The sequence below is a fragment of the Dasypus novemcinctus genome, chromosome 18 (assembly GCF_030445035.2).
Source record: "Dasypus novemcinctus isolate mDasNov1 chromosome 18, mDasNov1.1.hap2, whole genome shotgun sequence".
Classification (NCBI taxonomy): Eukaryota; Metazoa; Chordata; class Mammalia; order Cingulata; family Dasypodidae; genus Dasypus; species Dasypus novemcinctus.
The window spans coordinates 23,026,691-23,040,006 of NC_080690.1; the positions used below are offsets into that span (position 1 = coordinate 23,026,691).

Sequence of the window (13,316 nt, forward strand, 5' to 3'; positions counted from 1 at the left end):
CTCCAGCACAGAACTGGCTCAGCTTCTGTCTCTCCCATCACGCCTCTCACCAGATGGCCTCCTCAAGACCCACAAAGGACTCAGGACAGCACCAGGCAGGGTTGAGGCCAGAGCTCAGACTGTCAGGAAGGTGTCCATTTGGGGCAGTGCCTCCCGCCCCGCCATTCCTCCTGAACTGGAGGGCAGCCCCTGCACTGAGGGCAGCTGAAGGTTCCTCTTGTCCCAACACTTCTTTAGAACAGCAGCCCCTCACCTGTAGCTGCCAGGTTGTGACCCCAAGCTGTGGCCCTCTGGCTATGGCCTCATGCCCCACTTCCTTCCCCAGTTCAGTTTGAAGGCAGAAGGGGAAGACTGGCTGTCACTGAGGCAGGCTTGGCCCACAGATTCAGAGCTGTCTTGATACACATCCAGGAGCCAAGCTGACTTTATTTCTGCTGCAGTCTCTGCAGGTCAGGGTTGTCTGTGCTTCTCCACCCTCCACCCTCCATCTCTGTGGCAGCAGCTGTGGCCTGTGGCCAACCTCACTGTCAAGGTTCGGTGATGGTGCAATCGTAGCAGAAGTTAAAGTTGGTGGGGGGTGGAGGCACAGGGGGCGGCCGCTCAGGGATGGGCACGTTCTCCAGCTCCAACAGCCGCAGCTTGGTCTCCATGGTCAGCAGCTGCTCGAGGTCCAGCCGAGTCTGCTCACTGCCCATGGGGCTGCCCAGCAGGGCACTCAGCCCATCTGTCCACAGGTGGAACTGGGACAGGGTCAGCCCCTTGAGGACCTGTCTATCTGTCCCCCTGCCCATCCACCCCACCTGGCCCAGACACTCACCTCCTGCTTGGAGGGAGCAATGAAGTTGAGGTAGGCCTCCTCCTCCCCGCGGTCATAGCAGATTGAGAAAGCTAACTCACAGAGGTCCTGGGACACAAGGGAGCAGGAGTCTGAGGGTACAGGGTGGGCAGAGGCTGGCAGGAGCAAGCCCCTAGCTCCCCACAGCACTCACCTTGTTCTGCTTCCCAGAACCCTTCTCCCGCACATGGGGGCAGTCCCTGCCTGTCAGTAGTGCCTTGATGTCGCCCACAGGGACTGCAGAAAGAAGGGTTGGCTGACCACAGGGCCCCAGCTGGCCTCAGGGAAGGGGGCGTTCTGGGGACAGCGGGTGTCTGATCCCTGTCCCTGCCCTCCTCACGCTGCTCGGCCAGGCTCTCGGGGGCTGGCGGACCTGCGCCCTCCTCCACATCTCCATATTGCAGCACCTTGTGGTTGGGGGACAAGCAGCAAAACCACAGCTTGTCTGTGGGGAAAAAGGGGAAGGAAGGAATGATGAGAGGGTCCCTGGCCCCTAATGCAGCTGCCCTCCAACCCTCCTCTGTCCCAGAGACCCTGGCGCCGCCGGCTGCTGATCTTGCGGAAGAGTGTCCCCTCGCAGAGGCGGAGCAAGCGCTGCTGGCGGATCAGACCCAGGAGCTCTGGCTTCAGCTTCTCCCGCAGCTCCCTGAGGTGAAGGGGGGGATTTGCTGACCAGGACTGACCTGGGACAGGGCCCAAGGGGCACCAGGGAGGGTGGGGGCCAGGACTGGGGAACCAGCCCCCAACTCACAGTATGGGAGGAGCCAGCGTGCCCTCCTGATGCAGCCGCTCTGTCTGCCGCAGCCGCAGCACCTCCCCGTAGGTGAGCGCGTTCACCTTGGTTCGGAAGAGCTCCAGGGAGGTGGGCTTCAGGGCCAGCGTGCGAGCCAGCTGCTCCCGCACCACCTGCATGACCTGGGGCCACCCCATGCTCAGCTTGGCCTGAGCTCCAGGCGCCTTCCCTGGGCCCCCAGCTTCCACCGCACCCACCTTGTCAAAGTCCTCCTGCGTGGCCCGCATCTCCTTCCAGGTCTTATTCAGCAGCTGGATGCCCACACAGAAGAGCTCATGGAAGCTCTGGTCTTGGCCAAAGAACATGGGTGAAAAGTCCTGGGCAGTCTCGGAGCCTGGAGCGGGGGGGCAGGAGGGGCTCAGGGAGAAGTGTGTGCAGCCCCTGGCCCTCTCTGCCCTTCCGCCCCCTGTTCCCGGACCCGCCACGCCCAGGCCTGCTCACAGGGCTCCCCGATGTGCAGCAGCTCACACAGCAGCACCGTCAGCTGGATGCTGCTCCGGGCAAAGGGGCACTCATGCTTGTCCTCACGGCTGCTGTTCTCCAACACAAACTGGGGAAGGGGGCAGGGAGTCACAGCTCAGCCTGTGGGGACCCTGCCTAGGTAGGACCCCAGCCCCACCCCACCCCGCCCCATCACTGACTCGGCTGTAAGCGCTGGGCGCGTGCCTGGAGAAGTAGAGCATGTTGTCCAGGGCCAGCAGGCCAGGGGGCACGCGCTCTAGGTCCTGTGCCGGGTTGCTGTTCTGGGAGATGGAGGGTAAAAGAGCAGCTCAGAAAGGGACCCAGCCCTCTGGAAACGACGATAGCCCTGGGAGGCAGTGAGGCTCGGGAGGTAAAGAGGACTCACTCACCGAGAAGCCCAATTGGCGGAACTCACGGGCACAGAGGGACCGGCGGCGATCAGCGCTCAGCCCGGTGCCCAGGGGCTCTCCCTCTGACTCAAAGGCTGCCTGGCGCAGGGCCTGCAGCTGGTCTCGCTGTTCCTGGGGGCAGTGTGTATGGGAGGGGGTCAAGACTGTAGATTCCAGGCCAAGTTCCAAGCCCCCCCAGCCTCATGGCCCCGCCCGCCCCCCCGACACCTGGCTGTAGGGGTCCAGTGGCATCCGCATGCGTGGCTCCAGCAGCCCCAGCGTCAGGGCCTGCAGTACATACAAGTGATGAGCCATCTCGTCGCCCAGTGGTGCTGCACTATGGATGATGTTCTATGGACAGACAGTCCCTGGGTATGAGTATGGCAAGGGGATGGGTGAGGAGGCACGGGAAGGCATGTCCCTGGCCCAGTCCTTCCTACCTTATAGATGAACTGGCGGAAGTTTCTCTGCCATAGGTAGTCAAGCATGTGCTGAGGTGGGTAGGAAGGGGGCTCAGATGATTTAACCCCACCATCAGCACCCACCTTACAGGTCTGAGATGGGCACAGTACCCACCCTATCCAGCCGTGGTACACTCACCTTACGCTCTGCAGGCCTGGCCCCTTGCAGCAAGGCTGTCAGCAGTGCCATGGCCTTGGTTTGCAGCTGCTGGTTCATCCTGTGGTAAGAAGAGGACTCAGCCAGTTATCCAGGGTCTGGCCCAGCTCCCCCAATCAGCTCCCCTCCCAGATGCTTACACTTGTAGGTGTACCAGCAGCCTGTCCAGCGGCACCTCGCTTTTGACCAGCTGGCCTAGGGCAGGGCTGCTCAAGGCCACGCTCTCCAGCAGCCCGAGGGCCAGGGGCTGCACAGATGCATCCATCAGGTTCATGTTCACATAGCTTACCACCTATAAGAGGGGTGGAGGGTTGTCACCTGCCACTACCACCATGGAGGGCTAAATCCTGACACCACCCCCACCCTCTGCCCATAGAAAAGCCTACCTACTTTTCTGACAAAGGGGATGCTGAGCGTCTCCCAGGACACCACGCCGTGCTCCATGAGCTCCAAGAAGGCCTGCAACCCGAGGGCCAACACCTCCCCTCGACTGGGTGAGGAAATCAGGGGCTGAGCGGGACCAGATCAGGACCCCCATGTCCCACCACATCCCCTGGCCCACCGCAGCCCTGTGCTCACTCGTCCCCATCCTCAATGATGGCACCTAGCCTCTGAAGCCCATCACGGCTGATGACCTCCTGGGCAAAGGTCAGGTCTGGGGCCAGCGGGACAAGTTGCTGCAGGGCCTCCCGGCGCCTTTCATGACTCCCGCTCTGCAGCCCACCCAGCAACCGCTCAGCCTCAAGGTCCTGGCAGGGTAGAAACAGAGGTGAGAAGGCTGGGCCCAGGTAAGGAGGTGTGGGGACTGCAGTGCCCACTAGATGGGGCACTGCTGAGCTGGGCTGAGGCCAGGGCAGAAGGGTTCAGCAGAGGGGCAGGGAGTGAGACGTTGGGGCAGGAGGGTCATTACTGGGGCTGGGCTGAGGCACAGGATGCTGCCATTCTTGATCTCCGTTCGGTTCTAGAGAAGACAGAGAGGAAACAGGAGTCACGGAGGTATTAGTGAGGGAGGATTTGGGGCCAGCCAGATCCCATTCCAGATTGTGGGGTGAAGCATCTTGAGGATTCGGGGCCTGGTGGGTGAGAGGGGGTCATAGGCAGGTCACTCTGGACAGGGGGGTTGTGTCTGGAGTGAGTGGGGTGCCAGTGGGGGACTCACGTTCTCAGTGATGTATCTCTTGTGCCCCTCGGCAAACTGCAGGGCATAGCGCTCTGGGTAAGTCAGGCTCCATCTGCTGGGCACCGAGGCTTAGCAAGGCAGGTAGAGGCGCCCCTCCCTTGTCCCCTCCCTCCCCTGGCCAACCCCCACTCACCCGTCGCAAACCTCTTTCAGCACAGCGGCCAGCGGCTTCGCCTGCAAGAGGAGCAGACACTGGAGAGGCTGGCAGGGGGGAGGGGTGGGGGAGGAACCTGGAGGCTGGGGTGGGCTGGGCTCCGAGGGGAAAGGACCACAGGGGACAGGGGTCGCGGGGAGGCGACCCTAAAGGTGGACGGTGGGGCAGGCTGAGTGACCTGGTCCAGCTGGATGAGCTGCGGGATGGCGTCACGCATCTGGACAGCGATCTTCACCACGTTGCGCGAGGGAGCCATGGTCCACCCAGGCCGCCGGCGACTGCACTTCCCACAGACCCCGCACCTTCCAGCCAAGGGCGCACCTGGTCTGGGGCACTTTGGGACAATGATGTCCCAACGTGCACCTCGTGGCCCGCACTCACGCCCAGGCTCCCACTCCAGACCGGGCGCAGCGGCCTTCCCACTGGAGCAGAGGCCAGTTCCGGGTTTGAGTCCGAAGGGTGGAGGAGGGTGGAGGAGCGTAGGCTGGTGCCCGCCCCGCTCAGCCAGGCAGCCTGCCCCGCCCCGAGGTGCGGCAGGTGGAGGGGCCTAGGGCGGGCTGCCGGCGGCCGCCACACCTCCTGCTTCAGAGCCTGTTCTTGCTCTCGCAAGGTGACCCACCCAGCCTCACCAGCAGAGTCCCACGGAGGGGACCCCTGAAAGAACCAGATCAGATAGCCTTAGGCACGGTCTTTATTCACTTGGACACTGTACAAATATTACAATTTCCTTTTGCTGCAAAAAGTATAAAAATAATCTTTATATAGGAATCCATTCGTTACTGTAAATCTCTCTAAATCTCTGCAAATGGCTCTAACAGGGTAAATGAATAAACAAGGAGGGTGATGGGGCAGCAGGAGGCTGGGGTAATCCTCTGGGGACTGACTCACCCAGATTCCTAGCTTGAGACCTCTGCTCCTTCCAGTTAGCACCCAAACACCCCCAATAGGTTCTCAGGGCTTCAGGGCTGAACAGAAGGGGGCACTAGAGGGCCAGGAGGAGCTGGAGGGTCAGGGAGTGGGCAGCAGCAAAGGAGGTTATTAGGTAGTGCTGGCAAGCACCCAGCTCTAACCGACTCTCCTCCTTGGGGCTAGGGCAAGGGGTGGCAGGGGACTGGCAGGGGACAGGGAGTGGGCTGGACAAACTGCCCTTGTGGGGGCAAAGGTGATTCCTCAGTTCTGTGCCACTGGGTGGCAGCCAAGCCTGAGCTCTGGGAGGGCACGAGGTGGGGGAAGGCCCCGGAAGAGGTGAGGCAAACACTTTGGCTCCATGGTGGAGGGGGCTGAGCCCCTTTCCCCTGCTCTCCCAGCACAGTGCAGGTGCAGGTGCAGGAGTGGGAGTCATGGCCAGCACTGTGCAGTGAGGGAAGGCTGAGGAAGCCAGGAGTCGGTGGTGCTCAGGGTGGGGTGGAGGCAGATCCCCAGGCAGCCCCCAGGCCAGACAGTCTGTGTCACAGCCACACGAGGCATGTCCCCGTCAGTCAGAGGTTGAGAACAGGCACATCAAAGAGGTCACAGACACCTTCACTCTCGTCCAGATTGTAGATGTAATCGTGGTCTCCAGGGGGTGGAGAGAGACGGAGGAGGGGGGCAAACACTGCAGAGAGCACAAGGCTGAGGCCTGGGCCAACGCCTTGCCCATTTGCCACTCAACCCCTGCCCATACCAACCCCCGCCTTCCTGAGCCACCCACCTTCTGAGGACATCAGTTCCTCCAGCAGCTCCGAGCTCATGCACTCTGGGGAAGGAGAGCTCAATTACATTCTGGCTTCTGCCTCTCCAACCACCAAAGCCCATAAAGGAGACCCCACTCCCATCAGGAGCTTTACTCTTTGCCCCAGGTATATGCATAGCCTTAAGGTCTGCAAGAAAAGGGCCAGAGGACCCAATGAGCTGTGGCCCTCAGCCCCAGCCCAGGGAAAAATGCCCTACCTCGTGTGGGATCGAAGATTTCTGACAACTCTTTGGGGAGTTCCAGAACTGAAAGAAAAGAAAGCCATGCGCAAGGGCAGAGAGGCCCACTCCAACCCCCGCATTTCTTAGATCCTATATCCACTCTGGGCCTGCCCTAAGCCAAGTTGCCACTGTTAGTTGGTCTCCCCTGCAGTACCCAACTTCCTCCCTGCTGAGCCCAGAGTGCCAAAGGCCCATCACAGGTGCAGAGCACAGCCAGCCTCACACAGCAATGCTGCAGAAGGGCAGCAGACCCACACCCCTTTCTGGGCTCAGCATCCACCCCACACTTGCTGAGCACCTGCCACATGCCAGCCTCAGAGACCCCGCCCAGCATCGGGTCACCTAGTAGACGGGAAGGCAGATACTTTCACAGGAGCTAGTGCTACTGGGTGATGACTCCGCTACAAGGGTCTGATGGGGAGGGCACATAAGGAAAGCAAAGGAAGGTGAAGCTGGAGAGCAGGGCTGGAGCCGGATTGTGAGGGGCTTCATATGCCAGCTGTAGGAGCTCTGATTTTATCCAGCAGGCCTCAGGGAGCCATTACAGGTACTTTTGTAAACAGGGTAGTGTCACAGTCAGGCTTGTGTTTCAGAAAGAACCCTCTGTCAGTTGGGGTCAAAAGGAGGAGGATGAAGTATCTGGGCTCCAAGTGGTCGGGACCGATCCTAGGCGTTGAGGATGCAGGCAGGGTGGCAGGAGATGTCTGGGATAGAAATTCACTTAGCTGAGATGGGGTGGGGAGCAGGGGGAGGAGGGAGCGGAAAGGAAATGGAGTGATACCCAAGGGCCAACAGTAAGCTACACACAGAGGGAGAAAAGCAGGTTTCAAAATGATGTCAAGTGAACTGAGGAGACATGAAGTACCCCCTGAATGTGCATAGGGAGGCAGGCAAGGTAGACACAGAGATCCAGAGCTCAGGCAAAAGATCTAGGGTAGAAGGAGGGTGGAGATTCATCTACCCAGAGCTGGGGCCCTCCCAAGGTATGGAACGGACAGAACCCTGGGAAACACCCATGTTTACGGGAGCATCAGGGAGAGGCCAAGGAGAAACCAGTGAGGCAGAAGAAACAAGAGATAGCATCAGGAAAGCCAAAGCAGGAAAAAGCGGCCACAGGGAGGAAGAGGGCACCAAAACAAACACCCCAGACCTGCCGGATTTGGAGGCCAGGTCTTCAGCAGCACTTGTGGAGCTCTCTGGGGGAAAGGGGTACAGTGTCCTGACTGCTGCAACCAAAAGGTGACCAGGGGACAAAGACATGGAGGGGAGCCGAGATTACTTTTTCAAGGAGTCCAGATAAAGAGGAGACAGGGAAGGTGTGAGAGAGGGACACAAAGGAGAAGTGTCAAAAAAAAAAAAACAAAAAAAAAAAAGAATATGAAAAATACAAAAAAAAAAAAGGAGAAAGTGTCATTTGGTCAGGAGAGAGAGATAGTGATGCTTGTGGAGTAAGAACAAGCGCTGGAAGAAGCAAGACTGGAAGACACATGAGGGAGAAGAGACAGCAGACAGCTGACATCTTCTGCAGGAGGGTGGCTGCCAACTTGGGAGCCCGAGGGCCATACCAAGCTCCCTCCCCAGGAAAATGCTTGCACCTTCCTGAAACCTAAGTCCCAGGGGTGGCAGGCAGGGCTTGAGAGGGCCAGGGAGCCCTGTGTGAACCCAAATCGGGGGCAAAAGGGGCACCCAGAGCTGACCCAGAGGCCAGGCTCCTCAGTCTGGCTGGCACAGAACTCTGGTCTCAAGGCAGGGGTTGATGGCAGGGGGGCTGGGGCCCTTGGGCTGGCAGGTTCTGGTTGAGGAGGCAAACTGGATTCCCAATTCTGTCACTGACTTAGGCTTGGGCTGAGCCTAGGCTCTCCCTGCCCTTCAGTGGGCAGGTACTCACCACCTGTGGGGTCCATTTTGATAGGCTCAAAGGAGGTAGAAGGGTTGGGTCCAGAGGAACTGCTATTGCTGCTGCTGCTGCCATCCAGCAAGGCAGAAGACTGCAGTGGCCGGGTGTCCAGGGCTGTCGGGCCCAGTGGGAGTGAGCTGAGCTCACCACTGTCCTTGCTATCGGTTCCACAGCCTCCACTCACTGTAACCACATCCCCCCAAACCAGTCACTAGTATCTGGGGGTGCTAGAACCCAAAGCCAGAATGATGACCAAAGCCCTGGATCCCAGGCCCAAGGAGTTAGGCACTGTCAGGCACCCAGAAGAGGTAACCCAGACAGGTGTCACTGAAGGAAGCAGGGACATGAGGCCTGCAGAAGGGAAGTCATGAGTGACATGGCTGCTGTGGCCATACTACAAGAAGGGCCGCCAGAGAAAGTGAGGCACAGGTGGATCTGGGGGGACCTGCCACCATGAATGCCCCAACAAACAACCAGAGCTTCTCTGTTAAAAACGGTTTGTCCACTGCCATAGCAAGGGGAGAGCAAGTAGGGACCAAGAAAAGGCCAACCCCCACAGGGTCCCTTCCAGCTCTCAGTATGGCATTCCACAATACGAGGTACCACTTCTTGGGCCCTAGGATAAAACCCTCACCAATCATGGCTCACCTGTGCTCTCAGCTGCTGGGCCAGCCACCCCATGGGCCTCAGGGCCGGGGACAGGGGTAGGGGTGGTCAGCTGGGGACTGCTTGGGCGTGAGGCTTCCTGGGGCTGGGCCAGGGCAGGCTTGGGCAGAGGAGGAGGGGCAGAGATAGCAGGTGGGCCCTGGAGCAGATCTTCGGGTGGTGGCACTGGCACCGCGACAGGGGGTGAGCTCCATGCCTCCTTGTTCACCAGCAGCACCTCGATGGGGCCACTCACACTCTTCAAGTGAATCTGGTACTTCTTCTGCCCATTGAGACCCTGGAGGTGGGAGGTGGAGATGACAGACAGGTATTGGGACCAAACTTGGCTCCTGCCTGACCCTGGACCAAGGCCATAGTGTCATCTCCCACCCCAGGCTGCCCATCTTCCTAGATAATCCCAAACCCCAGACCTCCCTCTACCTGCCCCACCCGGGACTTATCAGGCTCCACAGCCAGTACCCGCCCTGAGACATCCCCACCCGCCTGAGCTGAGCACCCACCTCTGGGATGGGCACCTCTAGGCTGGTGCCCGATGGGGCCCGGATGGCCAGAAGTGTGTCTCCTAGAATGACAGGGAGGATAGGTCAGAGCCCATGGACTCAACCTCAGCTGGAAGGAGGGTTCCTGCCCCTTTGCAGCAGATGATAGTCTCTGAGGAGCTACACAGTAGGTCTTATCCATCCCCTAGAGTGGATGGGGCAGGAAACTAAAGCTTTTCTCTTCCTAAGAGCCCAGTGGTAAGTAACTAGGAAATCTGGGTTCATATACATGGAGCGAAAGATTGCTGGCCATGGGTACCTAACTGATCCATTGATGGGGCTGCTCCCCAAGTATAGGTGTTCTGACTAATGTCAACATCCCTTCCCCAGGAACAACCTAGGGCATGCAAGGCAGAGGAGGAACACCTCCTGTACCCAAAATTCAATTAAACTATAGGTTGGAAGTGGGCACCACTGCAAACGTGCAAACACATGCAAACATGTGTCACGCTCTCTCTCTTCCTTGCGCCTCTGTCCTGCCTGAGAGGTCAAGCCCAGGTAATGGTGTAGGTGGGGGCAGATGCAGGGACCTGGCCCAGAAACCTTATGTTCTCTCAGTATAGTTGCCTCCAGAGGGTCCCAATGGCCCCTCTAACCCAGGACTTACCCATGCCTCGTTCCTCTTTGGCCAGGCCCCAGAAACCCTCCTAAGAGATGGAACCTTCCTTGGGCATTGAACCCAATGCTCAGGGCTGTGGCTCAGCCCAGGCCCACCCCCTTTTCCCCCTACCCAGGCTCTGCTCACCAGCAAAGCATCTGCAGATGTCCTCATGAGTCACGTAGGCCAAGGTGTGGGGGTTAAGGAAAACAGCGGATGCCCCTGCCTATGGTGACAGATGGCAGACCAAAGAGAGGAACCAGCTCTTTAGAAGGTCTGACATATAAACCCTCAGAAAAACTCCTGGGATCTGAGGTTCACAAGGAAAGGGATCACAGGCGAAAACTGGAGGGAGGGACTCTGAGGAAGGAGCCCAAGGTGGGGACCCAGTCAGAAGTTGCAGGACCATCCTCCCAAGAGAAACATAGCCCAGGGTACTACAGAGCAAACCCATTTGAACCACAGGGCCCCTCACCCACGCCCCCGAAGCATTGACTGCCAGCAGGATATCAGCTGTTCTGCACATCCTCTGTGACGTTCCTGATGCTCTGCTGTACCCACACCTTGTGCTGGTCCAGTTCTTGCTCCCGCTGCTGCAGCTCCTCGATCTCTGCCTTGAGCTCAATCAGCTTGTCAGCAATCTCCCGGGTATTGCAGCCAGGCCCCACACCTCTGAGCCCAGGGAGTGGGGCTGAGAGGAGTTGCCAGCGACTCTGGGTCCCATGAACCCTGCTCTCTCCTGTATACACCCTCCCTCACCCAACACCTCTGACACTTCTGGGTAAGAAACCCTACTGCCCTCCTAGAGATCCCCACTCACTTCCACTGGATGCTGTTCTTGGATTTTTTCTCAATCAGCCCGATACCTTCCAGCACATTGGTAATATCATAAATCCTTCGCTTCTGGCGCACAGCTAGGGTGTCAGCTGCCTGGCAGACAGAAGAGAGAGGAAGCTGGTCAGCCCCATTCCCTAATGTACTCCCTGCCACCTATCCACTACATAAAAACTCCCATGGCACCTGTCAGGTCAGCAGGCCCCAGCTGCCCTGAGACCTTATGTGCAGTGGTCTGAGTCCCAAACCTCCACTCAGGCACTACAGCAGCTTGGGACCACCGATCGGGCCACGAGGGTGAGCACCTGCAGCCCCACGCCTGGCACATAGCTAGCACTCAATGCTCTTTGCGGAATGAATGAAACAGGCTCCGCTCGTCCTCCTATGAGAAAGCACACTAATGGCGGCCTGCTTTCTGAAGACGCAGTGGGGCCGCCCCGGGGGTTCCCGCTCCCGGCCCAGGCCTGATTCAACTCCCCCTGTCGTCCCCTTAGCCCGGGCCGCACCAGCTTGAGGTCAAGCACGCCGTCCTTGGCCTCCTGCAAAAGCGACACGAACTTGGTGGTGAGAAGTCCCAAGCTCTTCTCGTGCCGGCTTGGAGTGCCTGGGGGCGGCGGCGCCTGCGGCCCGGCCTCCGCCATCGCACCCGCCCGCCGCCTCCCCTCAGCCAGGCCAGGCCAGGCCGGCGCCGCCGCCACTTCCGCTTCCGCTCCTGGTCGCCCGGCCGCCGGCGTCCCTGCTTCCGCTTCCGCCCTTTCAGGGAACGCGGCGCAATTCCTCTCTCCGGGCACCGCCGCAAAACTCCGGGGACCGTCAGAAAGGTCCAACTGCCGAGGAGGACGAAAACAAACCGGGAATCGCGGAAGAGACAGGACCTGGTGGGGAAAGATTAGAGGGATGTCAGTGAATGGCCCCGGCAGTAGAGAAGGGCATTCCACCGGACAAACTTTTTTTGCCAACCTGCCTCAACACCACTAACTCCGTCCCAGTCCTTATCTCCGGAGAGGAGCCCACACTGCCAGATGAACCCAACATGTTCCCCTGAACCTCCTAGAGCAGGGGTTCTTAAACTTTTTTGTTCCACGGACTCCTTTACTAGTCAAGTGAAAACCACCGACCCCTTACTAAGCCCACACTATGCTGTGTATTATTTAATAAATATATTATACATGCACAAATACGTCCCCACAAGAATGTTCTTTCTAATTTTAATTGAAGCTCACAGACCCCTTGTTAAGAACCCCTGACCTAGAGGCATCCCCACTCTACTTCTGTCTCTCACTTCCTGCCTAACAGCCAGCACTAACTACATTTAAGTTGTCCACTTCCTCTCTGTCCCTAAACCCCAACTCTTTCTTGCCTCCACACTAGGTCTAGTCACAGCCATGGGATAATAACCCCTTTTCAGGCAATGTAGACATGTTTGCCTGTGTGTGAATGGATGTAAAGCATTTAGAGCAGTTGCTGGCTTGTAGGAAGGATAATGTGTTTTCTAGCATCATTATTTTTTTTTAAAGATTTATTTAATTTCTCTCCTCCCCTCCCCCAGTTGTCTGTTCTCTGTGTCAGTCTCTTTTTGTTGCATCATCTCGCTGCGTCAGCTCTCCGTGTGTGCAGTGCCATTCTTGGGCAGGCTGCACTTTCTTTCGTGCTGGGCGGCTTTCCTTACGGGGCACACTCCTTGCGCGTGGGGCTCTCCTACGCAGGGGGCTCTCCTACGCGGGGGGCACCCCGCGTTTGAACCGCGGACCTCCCATGTTGTAGACAGACGCCCTAACCACTGGGCCAAGTCCGCTTCCCTCTAGTATCATTATTTTTAACATTGTTATTTATTATTGTTTATTTCTGGTCAAGTTCTCTGAGAAACAGTCTTTCAGACCTGGATTTACCTGAAGGTGGCTTATCAGGGGTTCACATTTGTAAGGGAGTAAAGGTAGTAAAACTGGGCACACGAAGGAGTTAAACGGTAATGCAGTTACATTAGAGGGCCCAGCCCATTCCACTAAGAGCTTTGAAGCTGGGATGGCCCTTCAGAGATGTTCCAAATACAGGCAGGGGGCTGGGCCTTTGTATCTGAACAATGACTGAGCAATGCAGCTGTGAACCCTCACAGCTGGGGACACCACAGCACCCCCTACCGTAATACTACCCTGTAGTCCCTCCATGGCTCGCTATAGCTCTGAGGATAAGACTCCAGCTCTTGGGCACAGCTTTCATGGCTTTTTTTTTTTTTTTTTTTTTTTTTGACATTATTGGGGATTGAACCCAGGACCTCTTATATGGGAAGCAGGCACTCACACTACTGAGCTGCACCGGCTCCTTTATGGCCCTTTGACCCCCCTCTCACCAGCACCCATCGTACAGTCTCTTCACAACAGCCTATGGCCTTTCACTGCTC

At 58.0% G+C, this 13,316-nt stretch overlaps 2 protein-coding genes and 1 long non-coding RNA gene across 9 annotated transcripts; 1 reads left to right on the top strand and 2 right to left on the bottom strand.

The window, feature by feature from the left end:
- Nucleotides 1–408: 408 nt before the first annotated feature.
- Nucleotides 409–4,739, bottom strand: ELMO3 (engulfment and cell motility 3). 4 transcript variants are annotated; one of them, XM_004460862.5, is made up of 20 exons: nucleotides 4,610–4,739; nucleotides 4,411–4,451; nucleotides 4,257–4,329; nucleotides 4,008–4,058; nucleotides 3,677–3,846; nucleotides 3,488–3,587; nucleotides 3,238–3,389; nucleotides 3,080–3,158; nucleotides 2,920–2,970; nucleotides 2,708–2,830; nucleotides 2,480–2,611; nucleotides 2,270–2,371; nucleotides 2,070–2,178; nucleotides 1,826–1,962; nucleotides 1,587–1,750; nucleotides 1,369–1,481; nucleotides 1,176–1,280; nucleotides 990–1,072; nucleotides 818–904; nucleotides 409–740 (listed from the first exon to the last, which is right to left on the bottom strand). In XM_004460862.5, exons 1-20 carry the CDS (start codon nucleotides 4,685–4,687, stop codon nucleotides 528–530), a joined length of 2,163 nt encoding a protein of 720 aa, XP_004460919.1. In that variant the 5' UTR covers nucleotides 4,688–4,739; the 3' UTR covers nucleotides 409–527. The 4 variants fall into 4 exon arrangements, with proteins under 4 accessions (XP_004460919.1, XP_071065226.1, XP_012381563.1 ...); XM_071209125.1 differs by having other exon boundaries at nucleotides 4,257–4,332; XM_012526109.4 differs by lacking the exon at nucleotides 4,008–4,058.
- Nucleotides 3,231–5,199, top strand: LOC131274315 (uncharacterized). Its single transcript, XR_009181538.2, has 2 exons — nucleotides 3,231–3,365; nucleotides 3,474–5,199. It is a non-coding gene; the product is annotated as an uncharacterized lncRNA (long non-coding RNA).
- Nucleotides 5,105–11,618, bottom strand: E2F4 (E2F transcription factor 4). Of its 4 annotated transcripts, none has more exons than XM_004460868.5 (10): nucleotides 11,425–11,618; nucleotides 10,905–11,014; nucleotides 10,595–10,756; nucleotides 10,232–10,275; nucleotides 9,448–9,509; nucleotides 8,930–9,224; nucleotides 8,273–8,395; nucleotides 6,361–6,408; nucleotides 6,122–6,166; nucleotides 5,105–6,025 (listed from the first exon to the last, which is right to left on the bottom strand). In XM_004460868.5, the coding sequence occupies exons 1-10, from the start codon at nucleotides 11,557–11,559 to the stop codon at nucleotides 5,910–5,912; spliced, it is 1,140 nt and encodes a 379-aa protein (XP_004460925.1). In that variant the 5' UTR covers nucleotides 11,560–11,618; the 3' UTR covers nucleotides 5,105–5,909. The 4 variants fall into 4 exon arrangements, with proteins under 4 accessions (XP_004460925.1, XP_004460923.1, XP_004460926.1 ...); XM_004460866.5 differs by having other exon boundaries at nucleotides 8,273–8,464; XM_004460869.5 differs by lacking the exon at nucleotides 8,273–8,395.
- Nucleotides 11,619–13,316: the final 1,698 nt, after the last annotated feature.